The sequence below is a fragment of the Argopecten irradians genome, chromosome 2 (assembly GCF_041381155.1).
Source record: "Argopecten irradians isolate NY chromosome 2, Ai_NY, whole genome shotgun sequence".
In the NCBI taxonomy this organism is placed as follows: domain Eukaryota; kingdom Metazoa; phylum Mollusca; class Bivalvia; order Pectinida; family Pectinidae; genus Argopecten; species Argopecten irradians.
In genome coordinates this window covers 69,418,635-69,444,708 of record NC_091135.1, presented here as the reverse complement: position 1 = coordinate 69,444,708, position 26,074 = coordinate 69,418,635, and the positions used below count along the sequence as shown (strand labels likewise).

The 26,074-nt window shown below is 32.1% G+C and overlaps 1 protein-coding gene across 1 annotated transcript; it reads left to right on the top strand.

Moving 5' to 3' along the window:
- Positions 1–1,288: 1,288 nt before the first annotated feature.
- LOC138316815 (transmembrane protein 231-like) lies at positions 1,289–24,036 on the top strand. Its single transcript, XM_069258472.1, has 5 exons — positions 1,289–1,458; positions 3,829–4,007; positions 4,904–5,032; positions 5,299–5,442; positions 21,859–24,036. Exons 1-5 carry the CDS (start codon positions 1,320–1,322, stop codon positions 22,114–22,116), a joined length of 849 nt encoding a protein of 282 aa, XP_069114573.1. The 5' UTR covers positions 1,289–1,319; the 3' UTR covers positions 22,117–24,036.
- Positions 24,037–26,074: the final 2,038 nt, after the last annotated feature.

Below are 26,074 nucleotides of genomic sequence, written 5' to 3'. Positions count from 1 at the left end.
ATATTTGAACAAACGTAACGGTTGCAATATTAATGTTGTCTGAGTGAAAACATGCTAAATAATTGCTTTCTCTCTTTTAAAAAGAGGGATATTATGCATACATGTGTCTACAGTACATCCATTGGAAGTTTTAAACTGTAGGAATGTGGAACAGATTAATATACGATAGTGTTTGATTATGCTTTAATGTTTTATATGCATGACTCGTGATGTAAAGAAGGAATGTTTAGTAATATCTATAGTTCACAGCCTTTAACGATCTGTAATCCAGTGTCTTGTATTAATCAAACATACGGTCAAATAAAATCGTAATTCCAAAATATTTCTTGCTAAAGGAATGTCATAAATGAATAAGAATGCGTAGGATTAATTACTTGATATTCCACTGACATAATGAAAGATGAGGAACTATAACTTCAGACAGAAAATTTTTTTATTACTCTCGATTCTAATAAATTCCAAAAAGTTACCGCAAATTATTTTGAAAAAAATATTTACTTTTTATACATGTATATGTGCGGGAAAATGTTGCTTTTCTTTACATATTGTATAACGCTTGTTAACGTTACATTGTACATGTATATCATTTTTCTATGTCGCGCTTTTAAGCGAAAACTAAATGCATCCTGTCTAGAATAAAAGTGGAACGATGTTAGCAGTTTTAAGAGAAGATTATGATGTGTGTTTCTGGTACAATATAAGTGAGCGATGTTTAAAGATGCTCTACCACTGACAAACGGCATTTTTCTTTAAAAAAAAGGAGCAGACGAATTAGTATTTTATTCAGTTACGAAAGTTAATTACTTTACACAATTACCGCCATTGAGAAGTTTGAGATCTAATTTTACTTCAAGATAAAAATATTAAAAATAATTAACCGCATCCCGAAAATAATCCGTGGCACTATGTCCTACTGTGTATGGGGCTTAGTACTGCTTGCGCGTGCACCAAAAGCAAAATAAATCAAACTATTTTGTATCATTCTTTGTGTTAATTAGATATATACTGTATACATACACGATTAAACACAAATTATTGTTCAAATAATGAGTATCGTTGCAACAGAAACATGTGAGCTTTTTTAGTGAAACCTGAAATCAAAACACAATGATAAAATTATCATTTTACTAGTGTAGATAAAATACTGCATTACATGATGTAATAACAATTGTTTATTGTGTGACTGTCGAGAAACATGCTGAATACGGAATCCGTATTGATATAATCCGGAATCCGCGCCTATCATTATATTATACTCTATAAATATTATCCAATCTGCGAGGAGCATTCCATTCTGACCGGCACTGCATTGTTTGAAAATGGCGGTCTACGAGGTATTCGCCCATCCAGAGCTGAGACGGTACAAGACCCACGTCTGCACAAAGGCTTCCATTTTGATGTTTGTGGTCTTGTTTGTTACATTCATCCCACCATTATTCGTCGTATACAGAAGTTACGGTAAGACTTGCCTTCGTACACTGAATTAATCGATACATGTTTGTTGATGGACCTTCCATCGTGTCAAAGCATGTTTTACAACGGCAACTGTATGGGTATTTCACGTTGTTTTACATACAATACAACTCTGTGTTGATGTATTTATTCATTAATCACTTAACTGTACTTTATACAGACTGGTAAACATGTAGACTCCCGCGATATCGTACGAACATACATGTTTGCCAGTAAAATTGCCAGTGAACACTGTACAGTAAGGCCTTACAGTATTTTTAAGAGCGCAGCTCTCTGCGCGGCCGAAGGCCGCGTAGAGCGAAGCTCTACTAACCATAACATATGTGTAAGCATAAAGATCCAATACATTCCAGTACCCCTTGGACTTTGAAATCGTGTCCCGCGGGAAAAGTCTCGCGCCTCCATGCAGGCAGCCATGTTTTAATTCTCGTTATCAGCACGACGAGATTTGATTTTTTTCTAAAGACAAAATGTATCACCAGGATACACTTTGAAATTACTGTAAGTAGTTTTAGATAACTACACAAAGATACGAACGATACAATAAATGTACTAGTCAAATAATATACTGTCTGTGTGTTGTCAAGCGCACCGTCAGCCGTGACGTCAGGAAGCTTGGTGCCAAAGATGACGGCACATATTCCCGCGCTTTTTTGATACATGGCATGTTGCCAAGTTTTCCGCCTTACAGAGAAACAAGAGCGAAAGGAAATTGAACTATTCCAATTGAATGTGTCTTTCTGGCCTGTATATGACGACTGTCAATATATTGCTAGACACAAAACATCAATCTATAGTATTGAAGAATAGCATTTAATAAAAATCAATGATCGGACTACAAGTTTAAACAGTTTTAATCTCGTTCTGAGGTTACAATCCTAACTATATTTACATTTTACATGTAGCTGCGCTCTTATGAGGCTTTGCCTTAAATTCATATTAGCTGTCAGAATGGGTTTTAACCTGGGATTCTCAATCATTGCATTAGTGAATCAGTGACTCCGTCCAAATGCATACATTCCTCCCTCCTTTACACATAAAGACACAACTGCTAACTGCCCAATGCCCTTCTATAAATACCATGTATACTCCCAGTATGCTTGAACAAGCTAACCAATTTTATAACAGCAGATGAGAAAATGTAGTGACTAGACCACATGCTTGACCGATTGAGTGACCTGGTCACAGATGAATGACTGATTCTGTTCACTGTCAGTGGGCAGCAAAATGTAGTAACAAAATTTCTCCTTGAAACATATCCCTTATACTGATGATAAATAGCAGTTTAACTCTTTCTGTACCGTAATTCTGGACCAGATGTCATTATTAGGCTTCTCCTCGGACATCTGAGCAATATGATGGCATGTTTATTGTGTGTTCTGATGAGGTTGGAATTGTGCCGAAAAACAAGATACAATGGTCCTGGCGTTAACTTTTTTTGATAACATAGATATATCTTTATTTCCAAGGTTTGTGTTTTACTGACAGTAGAATGATTGCGATCGTTGCCATGTTGTTTACATTGGTGATAACAATCAGAACACATTGAGGGAAATATTCAAGCAGTCTGGGTCGCATGACAGAAAATGTGTGTTATAAACCGAGGAAGATATTTTAACATAAAATTTTATTGTGTAACTCAGTCTGCTGGACACAACTAATCATAAATCAGGTAATGTCAAATATCTTGTTATAAATTACCATTTAAATGGTCATAATATTAATGCACTAAGTGCTATACATATATATTTCCATTTTCATTACAACCCCAAAATGTAACCTTATGCAGTTGTTGACTGGGGTTGAGGGCAACAGATGATTTGTTGGACTCGAAGACAAATATGTTGTGTGAGGATCAAACAAATCATCTGTTGCCTGAAAACCCAGTTGATGATTGTTTTGTTATACCCCATTGTGACATCACTCAACTGGTCCAACAACACATTTTAATAGTTGATTTTAACAGTTCTTTGGACTGCTAGACGGAACAGTTCATTTATTGGTATTTTTGTCAATAGAGTTTATATAGTAACTATTTCATAAGGATATATAACAATACCAAATGTACCACCAGTGCATGAATTGCCATCTGCTGATTTTGACGTCATATCATTGTGATAATTGTCGTGCTAGTGATTATGGAAAATGGCTGTTGAAATAGATGTTCCATCCTTGACAATAATGAATTGTTTATTCATTATATATGCAAAATTTCTTGTGATTTTATCATTTGATTCTCGTCAAATATATAAGAAACGGAACATTGGTATCTTTAACAAAAAGTACATAGAAAACTTTAAGCTTCTCTCTGACTTTAATGGTTTGCCAATTTCTAATTGTTGTCCATTTGTTTAGGATTCTGGATTAAGGAGGATTACTACAGAGAAACTCCTCGTGTGTTGTTTAAGAAGGAATTAATCCTGGTTGTTGAGCTGGAGGATCCTAACAATGCTGGCTTAAGTTACCTGACTTACTCCACCTATCAAAGATACAACGAACTGCAGCAAAACAATGTCAGAGTTCCTGTCGTACAGGTAGTATTGGTTACAGAAGTATTTCATATCTCACTCTGTTAATAGTGTATATCAAACCACTTCTGACACCAGTGTTGTTTTTGTTAACAAATTTAAGTTAACTAGCTTTTACATTGGAACTAACATATTTATGAAATGGAGTCATTATGAAAATGGTATTTAAAGTACATGTGTACATTCATTCCAAAGCATTGCTCTTCTGTGTTTACCGGTAGTCAAATGCATAATATCCTGTATTCAACCCAATAGGAACCCCCATCCCTAAGTGCCCCTATCAATTATGTTACAGTATTTCACTATGACTGCACTACAAAGTGCTTTTAGAACTAGTGGTGGAACATCACTTGCAAATTCTAATTGATCGATGATCGGAATCGGTTTGTACTTCCGATGCGATGTATCGATTATTAATTGGATTTTTTAACCAAATATTTTTTGAGCATATTTCTTTTTTATTCATGGATGAAAAGGTCATTTTTGATGTCCCTGGAGTATTTTTGTGATGTAAATGGTTATATTGACAACAAATATAATAACTTTCAATGAATTAAAATTTCTTGATCGACGACCCACATGGTGGATTTTGATGTCAAAAACCCATCATGTAATAATGCATACATAAACACAAGAAAAAATCATCATATTTCAAGTGACTCAACTTGATTAAGGTTTAGGAAGTCATTTAAACTATTTTCTTTAAGGAAAACAAATAATTGAAGGAATTTTATTTTTCTCATCCGATAATCGATTATGAGAAATTGCAATCGATCATCGGATCAGTTGACATATAATCGATGATTAATCGATTATTTTGATTAATCGGAACATCACTATTTAGAACCCTATACAGGTTACTAGGAATGAAATGTTATGATTATGAAACCTTTATTGATCAGTCCAGAGAAGATGACAGTAATGGTGATGGGAAGAATGATGGTCTCGCTATCAAGATAGAAATGCCTCTGTTGGATACAGAGAATGTGGTGGGAATGAAACTTCTCCTCTTCTTCGACTACAGACTGGAGGTTAGTGAAAGGGAATAGGTAGACTGCTGTAAACATGTAATCACATGATTATTTGATACCAGTTTGTAGTTTCAGAGTTGTAATTCATCATTGTATACTTTCAATTTAACCTCTTGCATATCTTTAAATTAGTATACACTCTACCTGAACAACCTAAGTATTTATTTCATTAGGTACTAAAAATATTGTATCATAATTTCTGGAATTTTTAAAATATTTCCTGCATAAATTAGAATAATTTTCAACTTTTTTAATTTAATTTCCAGAGGTTTTCCTCATTTGGAATGGAGTCCTTGGCATATGTTTCGTATGATTCTGTGAAAGCAGGTGCTAGATATGACATTTATGGTGAATTATGCATCAAACAGAAACAAGCACTGGATCACAAGGGATTAGATACCAGATTTAATGTAAGTGATGATAAACTCTGAAACTGAAAATTCATTATGATTAGGAACAGTCTTCATTTAAGAGATACATTGCTTAAACCAAAAAAAAAAAAATATTTCCATCAAAAAATCTGTCCCTATTGACTCCCTAATTTAGACTTGGAATCAAATCATTAAAAGCAGTGGTATATAAATGTAGCATGTTTTTGTTAAAACAAACATGAATTAACTTAATCTAAATGAAATAATTAAAAACTGTGGTATATATATATGTATAGTGTAGCATGATTTTTTGATGCTGTGAAACAGCAATCATAGGTACGCTAAGCAAGCCTGAGCACATCAAAACAACAATAATAATCCGCGATGAAAATTAAATGCTGTTTTGTTACTTTCACACCCTAATTGAAGGTATAAAATAATAAAACACACATATATAATAATTGTCACAACGATAATCGATGTGTACAATTACGCAATCAGTGATGTTTTCCAATGTTTACTTAGAACTATTTCGTTTTGATCTTGGTTCAGATCTTGTGTATTCCCGAAAATCACACACAACGCCTTCTTAATGTATTCATCCGCAGTAGATTTTCTTTGTTTATCTATCTAGGTGAATGGTACAAAATTGATGCTATAAATGATGATAAATTATGTTTGCTTTAATGATTTATACAAAAAATAAGATTTAAATGTGTTTGCAAAAGTCTTTTGTTTAGTTGACGTTGCGAACTATATCTTTAAATTACTACGCTCTCTTCCATCTAGAGATGTGAAATCTCGAGTTGCCTCACTTTAAACGTCATTGCTATTAGGCCTTTCATTGCAGGAATTAATTATTTATAGCTACCTTTTAATTATTTAACTAAGATCAATTCAAACAAATACATATAGAAATTATACATGTGGTGTCAATTGAAATTACTACGCTCTCTTCCATCTAGAGATGTGAAAGCTCGAGTTGCCTCCCTTTAAACCTCAATACTATATTATCGTAGTGAAAGTGCACTGCATAACACTTGCTGTTCTATTTGTTCAAGCCGTGTTTAAACAAAGATACACAACATATTTGCAACAATGTTCCATAACATCAAAGGATTGTTGTAAAAGGTAACCAAATTATGACTTTTTATTTGACAAAAGTATCTGGCCATGATTTATAAGTCAAAAGTCGGCAAAGCAAAGTGGTACACATGCAAGCAGCCATGTTAGTCTTTCTAACAAGGAAATCGCAATATATTTCTGTTGTTATTAAATGGATATTAATTAACTCATTTTCTTTTCTTTTAAAGAGACATTGATGAAATTGATAATTTCAGTAATTAGTATGTGTACTAGTATATAGATTACTTACATGTATTAAACGAAAATGGCACTCAGATTTTCCACCAGATTTATTGGTTTAATAAATCTACTTATTTCAGAAATAAGAAATTTTAATATATAAAATATATTCATCAGTCATTTCAGGAAAAAAAACCTATTTAACTTGTGGTGGTTGAATCAACTTTGTTTAACTCAAAAATTCAACATGTCATACACATATTGATTAACATTAAACCTTCAGTTTGTCATACACATATTGATTAACATTAAACCTTCAGTTGTCATACACATATTGATTAACATTAAACCTTCAGTTGTCATACACATATTGATTAACATTAAACCTTCAGTTGTCATACACATATTGATTAACATTAAACCTTCAGTTGTCATACACATATTGATGATAAACATTAAACCTTCAGTTGTCATACACATATTGATTAACCTTCATTTAACCTTAATACAGTTGTCATACACATATTGATTAACATTAAACCTTCAGTTGTCATACACATATTGATTAACATTAAACCTTCAGTTGTCATACACATATATGATTAACATTAAACCTTCAGTTGTCATACACATATTGATTAAACATTAAACCTTCAGTTGTCATACACATATTGATTAACATTAAACCTTCAGTTGTCATACACATATTGATTAACATTAAACCTTCAGTTGTCATACACATATTGATTAACATTAAACCTTCAGTTGTCATACACATATTGATTAACATTAAACCTTCAGTTGTCATACACATATTGATTAACATTAAACCTTCAGTTGTCATACACATATTGATTAACATTAAACCTTCAGTTGTCATACACATATTGATTAACATTAAACCTTCAGTTGTCATACACATATTGATTAACATTAAACCTTCAGTTGTCATACACATATTGATTAACATTAAACCTTCAGTTGTCATACACATATTGATTAACATTAAACCTTCAGTTGTCATACACATATTGATTAACATTAAACCTTCAGTTGTCATACACATATTGATTAACATTAAACCTTCAGTTGTCATACACATATTGATTAACATTAAACCTTCAGTTGTCATACACATATTGATTAACATTAAACCTTCAGTTGTCATACACATATGATTAACATTAAACCTTCAGTTGTCATACACATATTGATTAACATTAAACCTTCAGTTGTCATACACATATTGATTAACATTAAACCTTCAGTTGTCATACACATATTGATTAACATTAAACCTTCAGTTGTCATACACATATTGATTAACATTAAACCTTCAGTTGTCATACACATATTGATTAACATTAAACCTTCAGTTGTCATACACATACTGATTAACATTAAACCTTCAGTTGTCATACACATATTGATTAACATTAAACCTTCAGTTGTCATACACATATTGATTAACATTAAACCTTCAGTTGTCATACACATATTGATTAACATTAAACCTTCAGTTGTCATACACATATTGATTAACATTAAACCTTCAGTTGTCATACACATATTGATTAACATTAAACCTTCAGTTGTCATACACATATTGATTAACATTAAACCTTCAGTTGTCATACACATATTGATTAACATTAAACCTTCAGTTGTCATACACATATTGATTAACATTAAACCTTCATTTGTCATACACATATTGATTAACATTAAACCTTCAGTTGTCATACACATATTGATTAACATTAAACCTTCAGTTGTCATACACATATTGATTAACATTAAACCTTCAGTTGTCATACACATATTGATTAACATTAAACCTTCAGTTGTCATACACATATTGATTAACATTAAACCTTCAGTTGTCATACACATATTGATAAACATTAAACCTTCAGTTGTCATACACATATTGATTAACATTAAACCTTCAGTTGTCATACACATATTGATTAACATTAAACCTTCAGTTGTCATACACATATTGATTAACATTAAACCTTCAGTTGTCATACACATATTGATTAACATTAAACCTTCAGTTGTCATACACATATTGATTAACATTAAACCTTCAGTTGTCATACACATATTGATTAACATTAAACCTTCAGTTGTCATACACATATTGATTAACATTAAACCTTCAGTTGTCATACACATATTGATTAACATTAAACCTTCAGTTGTCATACACATATTGATTAACATTAAACCTTCAGTTGTCATACACATATTGATTAACATTAAACCTTCAGTTGTCATACACATATTGATTAACATTAAACCTTCAGTTGTCATACACATATTGATTAACATTAAACCTTCAGTTGTCATACACATACTGATTAACATTAAACCTTCAGTTGTCATACACATATTGATTAACATTAAACCTTCAGTTGTCATACACATATTGATTAACATTAAACCTTCAGTTGTCATACACATATTGATTAACATTAAACCTTCAGTTGTCATACACATATTGATTAACATTAAACCTTCAGTTGTCATACACATATTGATTAACATTAAACCTTCAGTTGTCATACACATATTGATTAACATTAAACCTTCAGTTGTCATACACATAAAGATTAACATTAAACCTTCAGTTGTCATACACATATTGATTAACATTAAACCTTCAGTTGTCATACACATATTGATTAACATTAAACCTTCAGTTGTCATACACATATTGATTAACATTAAACCTTCAGTTGTCATACACATATTGATTAACATTAAACCTTCAGTTGTCATACACATATTGATTAACATTAAACCTTCAGTTGTCATACACATATTGATTAACATTAAACCTTCAGTTGTCATACACATATTGATTAACATTAAACCTTCAGTTGTCATACACATATTGATTTAACATTAAACCTTCAGTTGTCATACACATATTGATTAACATTAAACCTTCAGTTGTCATACACATATTGATTAACATTAAACCTTCAGTTGTCATACACATATTGATTAACATTAAACCTTCAGTTGTCATACACATATTGATTAACATTAAACCTTCAGTTGTCATACACATATTGATTAACATTAAACCTTCAGTTGTCATACACATATTGATTAACATTAAACCTTCAGTTGTCATACACATACTGATTAACATTAAACCTTCAGTTGTCATACACATATTGATTAACATACACATAAACCTTCAGTTGTCATACACATATTGATTAACATTAAACCTTCAGTTGTCATACACATATTGATTAACATTAAACCTTCAGTTGTCATACACATATTGATTAACATTAAACCTTCAGTTGTCATACACATATTGATTAACATTAAACCTTCAGTTGTCATACACATATTGATTAACATTAACTTCAGTTGTCATACACATATTGATTAACATTAAACCTTCAGTTGTCATACACATATTGATTAACATTAAACCTTCAGTTGTCATACACATACTGATTAACATTAAACCTTCATTTGTCATACACATATTGATTAACATTAAACCTTCAGTTGTCATACACATATTGATTAACATTAAACCTTCAGTTGTCATACACATATTGATTAACATTAAACCTTCAGTTGTCATACACATATTGATTAACATTAAACCTTCAGTTGTCATACACATATTGATTAACATTAAACCTTCAGTTGTCATACACATATTGATTAACATTAAACCTTCAGTTGTCATACACATATTGATTAACATTAAACCTTCAGTTGTCATACACATATTGATTAACATTAAACCTTCAGTTGTCATACACATATTGATTAACATTAAACCTTCAGTTGTCATACACATATTGATTAACATTAAACCTTCAGTTGTCATACACATATTGATTAACATTAAACCTTCAGTTGTCATACACATATTGATAAACATTAAACCTTCAGTTGTCATACACATATTGATTAACATTAAACCTTCAGTTGTCATACACATATTGATTAACATTAAACCTTCAGTTGTCATACACATATTGATTAACATTAAACCTTCAGTTGTCATACACATATTGATTAACATTAAACCTTCAGTTGTCATACACATATTGATTAACATTAAACCTTCAGTTGTCATACACATATTGATTAACATTAAACCTTCAGTTGTCATACACGTATTGATTAACATTAAACCTTCAGTTGTCATACACATATTGATTAACATTAAACCTTCAGTTGTCATACACATATTGATTAACATTAAACCTTCAGTTGTCATACACATACTGATTAACATTAAACCTTCAGTTGTCATACACATATTGATTTAACATTAAACCTTCAGTTGTCATACACATATTGATTAACATTAAACCTTCAGTTGTCATACACATATTGATTAACATTAAACCTTCAGTTGTCATACACATATTGATTAACATTAAACCTTCAGTTGTCATACACATATTGATTAACATTAAACCTTCAGTTGTCATACACATATTGATTAACATTAAACCTTCATTTGTCATACACATATTGATTAACATTAAACCTTCAGTTGTCATACACATATTGATTAACATTAAACCTTCAGTTGTCATACACATATTGATTAAACATTAAACCTTCAGTTGTCATACACATATTGATTAACATTAAACCTTCAGTTGTCATACACATATTGATTAACATTAAACCTTCAGTTGTCATACACATATTGATTAACATTAAACCTTCAGTTGTCATACACATATTGATTAACATTAAACCTTCAGTTGTCATACACATATTGATTAACATTAAACCTTCAGTTGTCATACACATATTGATTAACATTAAACCTTCAGTTGTCATACACATATTGATTAACATTAAACCTTCAGTTGTCATACACATATTGATTAACATTAAACCTTCAGTTGTCATACACATATTGATTAAACATACATAAAACCTTCAGTTGTCATACACATATTGATTAACATTAAACCTTCAGTTGTCATACACATACTGATAACCATTAAACCTTCAGTTGTCATACACATACTGATAACCATTAAACCTTCAGTTGTCATACACATATTGATTAACATTAAACCTTCAGTTGTCATACACATATTGATTAACATTAAACCTTCAGTTGTCATACACATATTGATTAACATTAAACCTTCAGTTGTCATACACATATTGATTAACATTAAACCTTCAGTTGTCATACACATATTGATTAACATTAAACCTTCAGTTGTCATACACATATTGATTAACATTAAACCTTCAGTTGTCATACACATATTGATTAACATTAAACCTTCAGTTGTCATACACATATTGATTAACATTAAACCTTCAGTTGTCATACACATATTGATTAACATTAAACCTTCAGTTGTCATACACATATTGATTAACATTAAACCTTCAGTTGTCATACACATATTGATTAACATTAAACCTTCAGTTGTCATACACATATTGATTAACATTAAACCTTCAGTTGTCATACACATATTGATTAACATTAAACCTTCAGTTGTCATACACATATTGATTAACATTAAACCTTCAGTTGTCATACACATATTGATTAACATTAAACCTTCAGTTGTCATACACATATTGATTAACATTAAACCTTCAGTTGTCATACACATATTATAACATTTCATTGTCATACACATATTGATTAACATTAAACCTTCAGTTGTCATACACATATTGATTAACATTAAACCTTCAGTTGTCATACACATATTGATTAACATTAAACCTTCAGTTGTCATACACATATTGATTAACATTAAACCTTCAGTTGTCATACACATATTGATTAACATTAAACCTTCAGTTGTCATACACATATTGATTAACATTAAACCTTCAGTTGTCATACACATATTGATTAACATTAAACCTTCAGTTGTCATACACATATTGATTAACATTAAACCTTCAGTTGTCATACACATATTGATTAACATTAAACCTTCAGTTGTCATACACATACTGATTAACATTAAACCTTCAGTTGTCATACACATATTGATTAACATTAAACCTTCAGTTGTCATACACATATTGATTAACATTAAACCTTCAGTTGTCATACACATATTGATTAACATTAAACCTTCAGTTGTCATACACATATTGATTAACATTAAACCTTCAGTTGTCATACACATATTGATTAACATTAAACCTTCAGTTGTCATACACATATTGATTAACATTAAACCTTCAGTTGTCATACACATATTGATTAACATTAAACCTTCAGTTGTCATACACATATTGATTAACATTAAACCTTCAGTTGTCATACACATATTGATTAACATTAAACCTTCAGTTGTCATACACATATTGATTAACATTAAACCTTCAGTTGTCATACACATATTGATTAACATTAAACCTTCAGTTGTCATACACATATTGATTAACATTAAACCTTCAGTTGTCATACACATATTGATTAACATTAAACCTTCAGTTGTCATACACATATTGATTAACATTAAACCTTCAGTTGTCATACACATATTGATTAACATTAAACCTTCAGTTGTCATACACATATTGATTAACATTAAACCTTCAGTTGTCATACACATATTGATTAACATTAAACCTTCAGTTGTCATACACATATTGATTAACATTAAACCTTCAGTTGTCATACACATATTGATTAACATTAAACCTTCAGTTGTCATACACATATTGATTAACATTAAACCTTCAGTTGTCATACACATATTGATTAACATTAAACCTTCAGTTGTCATACACATATTGATTAACATTAAACCTTCATTTGTCATACACATATTGATTAACATTAAACCTTCAGTTGTCATACACATATTGATTAACATTAAACCTTCAGTTGTCATACACATATTGATTAACATTAAACCTTCAGTTGTCATACACATATTGATTAACATTAAACCTTCAGTTGTCATACACATATTGATTAACATTAAACCTTCAGTTGTCATACACTATGATTAATTAAACCTTCAGTTGTCATACATATTATTAACATTAAACCTTCAGTTGTCATACACATATTGATTAACATTAAACCTTCAGTTGTCATACACATATTGATTAACATTAAACCTTCAGTTGTCATACACATATTGATTAACATTAAACCTTCAGTTGTCATACACATATTGATTAACATTAAACCTTCAGTTGTCATACACATACTGATTAACATTAACATTAAACCTTCAGTTGTCATACACATATTGATTAACATTAAACCTTCAGTTGTCATACACATATTGATTAACATTAAACCTTCAGTTGTCATACACATATTGATTAACATTAAACCTTCAGTTGTCATACACATATTGATTAACATTAAACCTTCAGTTGTCATACACATATTGATTAACATTAAACCTTCAGTTGTCATACACATATTGATTAACATTAAACCTTCAGTTGTCATACACATATTGATTAACATTAAACCTTCAGTTGTCATACACATATTGATTAACATTAAACCTTCAGTTGTCATACACATATTGATTAACATTAAACCTTCAGTTGTCATACACATAAAGATTAACATTAAACCTTCAGTTGTCATACACATATTGATTAACATTAAACCTTCAGTTGTCATACAATTTGATTAACATTAACCCTTCAGTTGTCATACACATATTGATTAACATTAAACCTTCAGTTGTCATACACATAAGATTAACATTAAACCTTCAGTTGTCATAACATTTGTCATTAAACCTTCAGTTGTCATACACATATTGATTAACATTAAACCTTCAGTTGTCATACACATACTGATTAACATTAAACCTTCAGTTGTCATACACATACTGATTAACATTAAACCTTCAGTTGTCATACACATATTGATTAACATTAAACCTTCAGTTGTCATACACATATTGATTAACATTAAACCTTCAGTTGTCATACACATATTGATTAACATTAAACCTTCAGTTGTCATACACATATTGATTAACATTAAACCTTCATTTGTCATACACATATTGATAACATTAAACCTTCATTTGTCATACACATATTGATTAACATTAAAACCTTCAGTTGTCATACACATATTGATTAAACCTCATGTATAACATTGTTAACATTAAACTCAGTTGTCATACACATATTGATAAACATTAAACCTTCATTTGTCATACACATATTGATTAACATTAAACCTTCAGTTGTCATACACATATTGATTAACATTAAACCTTCATTTGTCATACACATATTGATTAAACATTAAACCTTCATTTGTCATACACATATTGATTAACATTAAACCTTCAGTTGTCCATACACATATTGATTAACATTAAACCTTCAGCTGTCATACACACATTGATTAACATTAAACTCCAGTTGTCATACACATATTGATAAACATTAAACCTTCATTTGTCATACACATATTCATGTATTATTAACATTAAACCTTCAGTTGTCATACACATATTGATTAACATTAAACATTCAGTTGTCATACACATATTGATAAACATTAAACCTTCATTTGTCATACACATATTGATTAACATTAAACCTTCAGTTGTCATACACATATTGATTAACATTAAACCTTCAGTTGTCATACACATATTGATTAACATTAAACCTTCATTTGTCATACACATATTGATTAACATTAAACCTTCAGTTGTCATACACATATTGATTAACATTAAACCTTCAGTTGTCATACACATATTGATTAACATTAAACCTTCAGTTGTCATACACATATTGATTAACATTAAACCTTCAGTTGTCATACACATATTGATTAACATTTAGAACGGAGAGTCCTTAGTCTTTCCACAATATATTATAACCTTCAAATTGAAGTTCTAGGTTGTTTTTAACTGGTTTTAATGAATAATATTAAGGTACTTGTTTTTGTTTTTTTGGGGGGTTTTTAGGTCACCTGAGACGAAGTCTCAAGTGACCTATTCTAATCGCCGTTTGTCCGTCGTCGTCCGTCGTGCGTCGTATGTCTGTAAACAATTTACATTTTCGACTTCTACTCCAAAACTGCTGAAGCAATTTCAATGAAATTTTGCACAAACCTTCTAAGGCATAAGGCCAATCAAAATTGTGAATTATATGGTCCCCACCCCCCAGGGGGCTGTGGGAGGGGCCAAAAGGGGTAAAATTGAGTAAAATTTCAAAAATCTTCTTCTCTACTCACAGATGTGGTAGAATCAAATACTCTTCATAGATAGAAAGGTCTTAAGGTCCTTTACAAAAATTGTGAATTATATGACCCTGGGGTCTCTAGTTTCCCCCTGGGGAGGGGGTTAAGTTTACTATACTTTATATTGAGAAAACACTTTTTTGCGCATTATTTGGTCATTTGTAATAGGAAATGAGTCAAATGTTGTCAGAATTATCAGTATGAGATGGCCATTTAATCCTATTAACAAATTTTCTATGACTGACCCCCAGGGGCCTTAGGGGGGGGGGGGGGTCAAAAGGAGTCAAATAACCTAAAACCTCAAAAATCTTCTTCTGAAATTCTGGAAATGGTAGAATCAAATACTTTTCATAAATAGAAAGGTCTTAAGGTCCTTTACAAAAATTGTGAATTATATGACCCTGGGGTCTCACGTTTCCCCCTGGGGAGGGGGTCAAGTTTACTATAGTTTATATAGGGAAAACACATTTATGAGCATTTTTTGCTCAATTTTCATTGGAAACGAGTCAAACTTGGTTAAAATTATTAGCCTGAGATAGCATTTTAATATCATATCCACATTGGTTCTGGCCGACCCCCTGGGGGCAGAGGGGCGGGGCTAAAAAAGGGTCAAATAGGCTAAAACTTCAAAAATCTTCTTCTGAAATTCTGGAAATGGTAGAAATAAATACTTTTCATAAATAGAAAGATTTTAAGGTCCTTTACAAAAATTGTGAATTATATGACCCTGGGGTCTCACATTTCCCCCTGGGGAGGGGGTCAAGTTTACTATAGCATTTTTTGCTGAATTTTCATAGGAAATGAGTCAAACTTGGTTAGAATTATTAGCCTGAGATAGCATTTTAATATCATATCCATATTGGTCCAGGCCGACCCCCTGGGGGCAGAGGGGCGGGGCCAAAAAAGGTCAAATAGGCTAAAACTTCAAAAATATTCTTTAAAAATTCTGGAAATGGTATAATCAAATACACTTTATAGATAAAAAGGTCTTAAAGTTTGTTTATAAAAATTGTAAATTATATGACCCTGGGATCTCCTGTTTCCCCTTGGGGAGGGGGTCAAGTTTACTATAGTTCATTTTTTGCTGAATTTTCATAGGAAATGAGTCAAACTTGGTTAGAATTATTAGCCTGAGATAGCATTTTAATATCATATCCACATTGGTCCTGGCCGACCCCTGGGGTTAGAGGGGCGGGGCTAAAAAAGGGTCAAATAGGCTAAAACTTCAAAAATCTTCTAAAATTCTGGATATAGTAGAATCAAATAATTATAGATGGAAAGGTCTTCAGGTGTTTTATAAAAACTGTGAATTATATGACCTTGGGGTCTTACGTTACCCCCTGGGGAGGGGTCAAGTTTACTTTAGTTTATATAGGAAAAACATATTTGTGAACATTATTTGCCCAATTTTCGTAGGAAATTAGTCAAACTTGATTAGAATTATTAGCCTAAGATATAGCATTTTAACATCCATATCCGTCCTCGATGACCCCCTGGGGGACCAGAGGGGCAGGACCAAACAGGGTCAAATTGATTAAAATTTCAAAAAATACCTCTAAGTTCACAGGTTTGATGGAAGCAAATACTCTTCATAGTCTAAAAAGGTCAAATTTATAAATCACTGACCAACTTCAAGGCCCAGCAATAGAGCATATAGTGTTTTTATGTCTTTCATTTGTTTTATTATTTGTTTCATTATATATTCTAACTCAGGTGACCGTTAAGGCCCATGGGCCTCTTGTTTTGTTTTTTTTTTCATTGATAATTGTTACCCAAAGTATTTTATTGACATTTCAGTTATTTATTTATTTGGGCCCTTTGCCTTCATGTATAGGCGAGTAATGTAGTCTTGGAGGTAAATATTGATTGTGTAGTCTTGGAGGTAAATATTGATTGTGTAGTCTTGGAGGTAAATATTGATTGTGTAGCCATGGAGGTAAATGTTGATTGGGTAGTCTTGGAGGTAAATATTGATTGTGTAGTCATGGAGGTAAATATTGATTGTGTAGTCTTGCAGGTTAATATTGATTGTGTAGTCTTGGAGGTAAATATTGATTGTGTATAGTCATGGAGGTAAATATTGATTGTTTAGTCTTGGAGGTAAATATTGATTGTGTAGTCTTGGAGGTAAATATTGATTGTGTAGTCATGGAGGTAAATATTGATTGTGTAGTCGTGGAGGTAAATATTGATTGTGTAGTCTTGGAGGTAAATATTGATTGTGTAGTCATGGAGGTAAATATTGATTGTGTAGTCTTGGAGGTAAATATTGATTGTGTAGTCTTGGAGGTAAATATTGATTGTGTAGTCTTGGAGGTAAATATTGATTGTGTAGTCTTGGAGGTAAATATTGATTGTGTAGTCTTGGAGGTAAATATTGATTGTGTAGTCTTGGAGGTAAATATTGATTGTGTAGTCTTGGAGGTAAATATAGATTGTGTAGTCTTGGAGGTAAATATTGATTGTGTATAGTCATGGAGGTAAATATTGATTGTGTAGTCTTCAAGGTAAATATTGATTGTGTAGTCTTGGAGGTAAATATTGATTGTGTAGTCATGGAGGTAAATATTGATTGTGTAGTCTTGGAGGTAAATATTGATTGTGTAGTCTTGGAGGTAAATATTGATTGTGTAGTCATGGAGGTAAATATTGATTGTGTAGTCTTGGAGGTAAATATTGATTGTGTAGTCATGGAGGTAAATATTGATTGTGTAGTCTTGGAGGTAAATATTGATTGTGTAGTCTTGGAGGTAAATATTGATTGTGTAGTGTTGGAGGTAAATATTGATTGTGTAGTCATGGAGGTAAATATTGATTGTGTAGTCTTGGAGGTAAATATTGATTGTGTATACAGCAAAAAGTGCAACGCATATTTTACATGCGTTTGAAAAAACATACGTTAAACGTATATGTTTAAAACATGCGTTTTACGTATGTTTTGGCTACCATGTGTAAAAGGTACGTTTGAACAAAACATGCGTTAATGGTATGTTTAACATACGTTTGTTTTCCACCACATGTAAAAAGGACATCTTTTAAAATAACCCTACTAATTACACGTAAAACATTAGTTTTATCAATGTTATTGAAGACCTGCAATGGGTTTTTTTTTTTTTTTTTTTTCAAAAATGATACTCCCATATGCAAATATATGTTTAATAGCCTCTATGGTTTAGTTTCATTTTATCTATATATGTCTTCTACCAACTTATAGTGAACCTCATATTAGCCTCATGATAGAATAAAGCAGCTTCAATATCGTATAATGATACATTTAGGTCTACAATTATATGTACATCTACTGATTGTGAACAGAAGCAAAAACGCTAATGTGGATTCTGTCTTTTTAAAGTTAAATTTTAACAGGTTTGAAGACTAATGCTCTGAATACATATGATCAATATCATCTGACCAGCACTTCATGATGTACACTGTAGTAGGTCTACAACTGCTGTTTGATCATCCTCGATACCATAGCCCGGCGTCTGCTTCTGGTTTAAAAAAATAATAGCTTTCCCTACTATATAGTAGTGGTAGGTTATTGTATGTTTTCAAAACCAGAAGCAAACATCAGCTGTGCTATAACATGACCAATTCTAATGGCTGGATAAATTTGTATTCCAGAAATCTTTATTTATTGTATATTCATAGAATACGCTTTAAATGTAATTCTGAGATTCTGTGTAAACATCTGAAGTTTCTTACTTGATTTCTGGACTCTCTGAGCCAGAATTTGAAAACAATTGAACATTGGGCACGACTTCAGTCAAGATTTTAGCCTTTAAAATGTAAGTGATAAAGTGACGTTAAGGACAAATTGATGTAGGAAAAATAAAATCATCCGAAGATTATGAAATTTATCAATGTAGTCACTCGTTTGTAAATACAACATACTATGTATGAAAAAGTATCAGTCGTTGGACAGGAACCGAAAATACAAATAAAATGGAATTAAACTTTACTTTTGAAAATGACAAATGTATGGTGCAACTTCAAAGACAATGTAAATGTACATAAAAACAAAAAAGGTGGATTTTGTCATTTTTGCAAACATATGTATAACACATGTTTTGATGCATCCGTTTTACATGCGTTTACGTTTTATGTCTGTTTACCATGCGTATTACGCATGTTTAACGCACGTATTACATACGTTTTGTACATACGTTTTACATGCATGGTCCTCAACATGTGTTTTATAACGTATGTAAAACGTGTATGCACTTTTTCCTGTGTATAGGTCATGAGACCATGGTATGTTTTGTTTAGGGTGTAGATAACACACACTAACTACTGTGAGGTAAACATAGGTCAGACCAGGGTATGTTGTGTTTAGGGTGTAGATAACACACACAACTAACTACTGTGAGGTCACACTAACTACTGTGAGGTAAACATAGGTCAGACCAGGGTATGTTTTGTTTAGGGTGTAGATAACACACACTAACTACTGTGAGGTAAACATAGGTCAGACCAGGGTATGTTGTGTTTAGGGTGTAGATAACACACACTAACTACTGTGAGGTAAACATAGGTCAGACCAGGGTATGTTTTGTTTAGGGTGTAGATAACACACACTAACTACTGTGAGGTAAACATAGGTCAGACCAGGGTATGTTTTGTTTAGGGTGTAGATAACACACACTAACTACTGTGAGGTAAACATAGGTCAGACCAGGGTATGTTTTGTTTAGGGTGTAGATAACACACACTAACTACTGTGAGGTAAACATAGGTCAGACCAGGGTATGTTGTGTTTTAGGGTGTAGATAACACACACTAACTACTGTGAGGTAAACATAGGTCAGACCAGGGTATGTTTTGTTTAGGGTGTAGATAACACACACTAACTACTGTGAGGTAAACATAGGTAGACCAGGGTATAGTCAGACAGTATGTTTGTTTAGGGTGTAGATAACACACACTAACTACTGTGAGGTAAACATAGGTCAGACCAGGGTATGTTTTAGTGTTTAGGGTGTAGATAACACACACTAACTACTTGTGAGGTAAACATAGGTCAGACCAGGGTATGTTTGTTTAGGGTGTAGATAACACACACTAACTACTGTGAGGTAAACATAGGTCAGACCAGGGTATGTTTGTTTAGGGTGTAGATAACACACACTAACTACTGTGAGAAGACATAGGTAGACCAGGTAACTAGTCTGTTGTGTTTAGGGTGTAGATAACACACACTAACTACTGTGAGGTAAACATAGGTCAGACGGGTATGTTTGTTTAGGGTGTAGATAACACACACTAACTACTGTGAGGTAAACATAGGTCAGACCAGGGTATGTTGTGTTTAGGGTGTAGATAACACACACTAACTACTGTGAGGTAAACATAGGTCAGACCAGGGTATGTTTTGTTTAGGGTGTAGATAACACACACTAACTACTGTGAGGTAAACATAGGTCAGACCAGGGTATGTTGTGTTTAGGGTGTAGATAACACACACTAACTACTGTGAGGTAAACATAGGTCAGACCAGGGTATGTTGTGTTTAGGGTGTAGATAACACACACTAACTACTGTGAGGTAAACATAGGTCAGACCAGGGTATGTTGTGTTTAGGGTGTAGATAACACACACTAATTACTGTGAGGTAAACATAGGTCAGACCAGGGTATGTTGTGTTTAGGGTGTAGATAACACGCACTAATTACTGTGAGGTAAACAATCAATATACCTACACTCAAGAGCAGGTAACTCTATAAAGATGAAATAGTCCAAACAGTATAACTACTCACCTTCAACTCATTAGATCACAGAATAGGGCATTGAGTATAACATGGTACCCAAAACAATACAGTTACACTGACACACATACAACATGGTTGATAATGGGTGTGACCAGAAACTGGCAGTTGCTCTATGCTGTGAACTTATTCCTATCCCTATAGCAGGTAGCCACACACCATGTGATACTCCCTATAGCAGGTAGCCACACACCATGTGATACAGAATTTTGGTCTATCCTTAACCTGAGCTTCAGATACACACCAGGGTTCTGGTACATGGTGAAGTGGGGCTGGGTCCAGTATGTATCGGTGCTGCTGCTGTTCCTCTTCGTCTTCGACCGCATCAAAATCTTCATCTTCCAGAACCAGCTTGTCACCACCATTGTGGAGAAACCATGGAAGGCAGACAAGTTCTCATGATATCTACTGCAGCTTTAGGTACTTAAGTTATTATATCAATGCTCACACTATATCTGTCTTAGTAAATGTTACCAAGTAAGAATTTTATAATGAAATGAGTAATGGTAGCATCGCATTTTGAGATGATGAAGTAAGTACTTACTGTACATGGCTTTTGTTTGCCCAGTTTTACTGAATGAAGTGTAAAGAGCCCATTACTCTGATTCATACCTTAAATTAAGGTATTTAGATTTACAACATGTGTGACAGATACATGTACTATTACACAATTTTACCAGGTTTTTACCTCGAAATATTAAATAAAAAAAATCAAGATTGATGCATACATCATCAGTTTTGTAAATTTCAAAGTATTTTCTATGCATCTTTTTTACAAAGCATAAAATATTAAACATTAAAATATATCTTTCTACTCAGGTAAAAATGAAGATGAAAATAAATGCATTTTATTCTCTAATTAGAATAGAAAAAGTTCTTGTGATGAGGGCAAATTTAAGAAAACATTCCATAATATCTTAAAAGATATCTTGATGGTGAATGTAAATTTTGGTTCGAAATGAAATTAAGTACATAATATATCACAGTTTTGATTTGACCATATGTTAATTTAACTGAAATGGTGACTGTCAGGAAATCATTACATACATGTATTCAGTGTAGTACATATGGCACATCATACATGTATAATGAAGATCAAAGTCGTGGAGACATACAAATGTAGATCATTATGTTGGTTGATGCTTTACTTCATACCTGTATTTGATTTTTTTTTTCGTGTTCAGTAAATTATCTTTTTGTTCAATGAAGACAGTTTTCTGTATGGACATATTCTGATCTACATTAAAGTAGAATATCTTGTTTCTCCTACAAGTCAAAGTAGTTAAAAGTAATACAAGGAGAACAGGTTTTGTTCATTCTGAGAAATATATCTGCTTTCTATGATTATCTTACTTTATGGGAATCTCCTGCTTGTTAAAGCTTCATAATCATGTAAATACACTTATTACATGTATTACTCATAAAGCTGATACTTTTAATTGTACTATTTATCTCACTATACCTATGAGATCTAGATGTACAGTTGTATTTCTACAGACGAAAATTTAAAAAAGAAAAAAAGAATACAAAACATTTTTGTGATACTTATTACCTGTGTGTGATCATAGGTCACACATGTATTATAATGGCCGATTGGCTAGGATTTAAGTCACTTATTTTATTGAATAATCTTCATTTGTACTTTAGCAAGATTAATATTTATAATTATATAGAGAAAAAAACATATATATTATGTAGCTACATGTATTTCTCATATTTTGAGTCATTTTCTGTGTCAGTAACTATTTGTTTATTTTTGTGTGTAATAACTAAAATTGCAAGGAATAGTTTTATACATGAATGAGTTGCATCCGTCCTGTGATTATGAATCATGATCTATCTGTAAAAATGGACATGTTACCTATGTGTGTTTGAGAGAGAATGTAATATTGTTAACAATTGAATGATCTATTGTGTATAACATGCCTATTGTTAAACTATCTCAGAAATAACACATTGAATAAGTGTTTATTTAGGCTGAAGTCCATATGACGAAATGTAAAACAAGGCTAACATGATTATCTCCCTTACCCATAAATTTTGACTTAAAGCTTAAAATCCAGAAATTTTACCTTCACAAATCTCATCTTAAAGGGAAAAAAGTCTGTCATGTTGTTCCCCTTTTGAAGAATTACTTTTCACATGATTCTGTAATTTCCTAATAGAAAAAAAGTGAGGTACATGTATGAGCATAAGTACTGAGGTGTTATAGGCCGTGGTATTGTATGTATGTTTTGATTGATACTAGTATGTAAGGAGAGTAAGCATTAATCATGTATTTTAATTATGATACTATTTGTAATAAAACATAGACTGATAAAATACGTTTTTATTGTTCAATTATTAAAACAAAGTTTTATGTGCCATATTTCTCATACTCACAAATCAAGAAGAGCATTTAATACATGTATGTTATTCACCGACAAAAGTTACCAACTTTTTGAGAATTACAATAATTGCAAGGCATAGGTTTTAATTTTACGAATAAGAGTTGAAAATGATTTTTGGCAGTACTATTTGCAGCTACAGTGCAGTGGAATATGTACATACGGTCAGACCATGAAGCAAAGTTATGGTCTACAATTTAATTTCGCATTTTTACAGTGTTATTAAGTGGTGCATGCAGTTATGTGTTCATCTAAACACACATGAGGCGTAAAAACAAGAGTTTTACAGTGCATATAAGGCATCATACAGATTTATTTAATAGTCTTTTCAATAGAATACTGTATAAAAAATAGCATGTTAAAATGTTAGCTCAGTTATGGTTCATAAAACTTTAATGTAACTACAGGGATACACGTAACAAGTTCGTTTATACTGCTGTAACTACAGGGATACACGTAACTACAGGGATACACGTTACAAGTTTGTTTATACTGCTGTAACTACAGGGATACACGTTACAAGTTTGTTTATACTGCTGTAACTACGTACAGGGATACACGTTAAAGTTTGTTTATAAACTACAGGGATACATTGTTTATACTGCTGTAACTACAGGGATACACGTTCAAGTTTGTTATACTGCTGTAACTACGTACTACTAAGGGATACACGTTATAAGTTTGTTTATACTGCTGTAACTACAGGGATACACGTTACAAGTTTGTTTATACTGCTGTAACTACAGGGATACACGTTTCAAGTTTGTTTATACTGCTGTAACTACAGGGATACACGTTACAAGTTTATTTATACTGCTGTAACTACAGGGATACACGTTACAAGTTTGTTTATACTGCTGTAACTACAGGGATACACGTTACAAGTTTGTTTATACTGCTGTAACTACGTACAGGGATACACGTTATAAGTTTGTTTATACTGCTGTAACTACGTACAGGGATACACGTTATAAGTTTGTTTACACTGCTGTAACTACGTACAGGGATACACGTTACAAGTTTGTTTATACTGCTGTAACTACAGGGATACACGTTACAAGTTTGTTTATACTGCTGTAATGAGGGGAAGATGACACCCTAGATACATTCTTTCTATGGCTTTGATATGTAAGGTACAACATCTATAGTAAAAGGGTTAAGCTTCAGTAAAAAAAAAGTTGATGGTTGGCACCAACACTATCTTTTCTTGATTTCCATTTTGTTCCCTATACATGTAGTAATTCACTATGGGTGATGTTTGTTTTCTGGATCATCCTGTCTTCATTATAAGGCCGTTGGTAGTTGTAACCGAGTGGACGGCATTTTCCCACTTAGCCCCCAACTTTGGGTTGAGAGTCTCAGTTTTAATGGCTGACAGGTACTAATTGTATAATATAGTCGGTTATTTTTCTAGGTTACCCCAGCTTTCACAAATTTCTGTTCTACAAAAACATTAAAAAAAAAACTTTGTAAGCACTGAAAACGTGACTACCATTGGTCTACAGCAGTGAACCTCTCATTGTGTAATGTTCTATCGGAGTTACCTTCCTTACCACAAGGCCGGTATTATATTGTCTGATGTAGCTACTAATATATCCAAGGAATATAGTAAAGTAACTGTTCTTGTAATGTATCTTACTGCTGCAATTAGAGTTTTAACAAATCGGGTTCAAAGAAAAAGAACAGGTCTTCAAACTAATAAGTCTATTTTACATGTGGATATATTCTACCCCCGGGATCACAAAATGATCTGTGATCCCGAGGGTAGAAAATCCCTACCCTTCATATCCACGTATGAAAGAGTATTTTTCTCTCATACCTTGACCTTTTGTTGCAATTTTACTACTATGATTTTCCGCCATTTTGAAATCAATTCAAAAGAAAACGGGACTGCAAGTCAATTCTCCATACATGAAAATTGCGTGATATTTTCGTTGTTTGTATATTTTAAAGTAAATCCAGCCTAGTTTCTG

What these genes read in the sequence shown, in the direction of transcription:
- LOC138316815 (XM_069258472.1), top strand. Translation starts at nt 1,320, where the DNA reads ATGGCGGTCTACGAGGTATTCGCCCATCCAGAGCTGAGACGGTACAAG. An exon ending in CGTCGTATACAGAAGTTACG is followed by an intron (nt 1,459 to 3,828) that starts GTAAGACTTGCC and finishes CCATTTGTTTAG; the next exon opens with GATTCTGGATTAAGGAGGAT. An exon ending in GATTAGATACCAGATTTAAT is followed by an intron (nt 5,443 to 21,858) that starts GTAAGTGATGAT and finishes CTATCCCTATAG; the next exon opens with CAGGTAGCCACACACCATGT.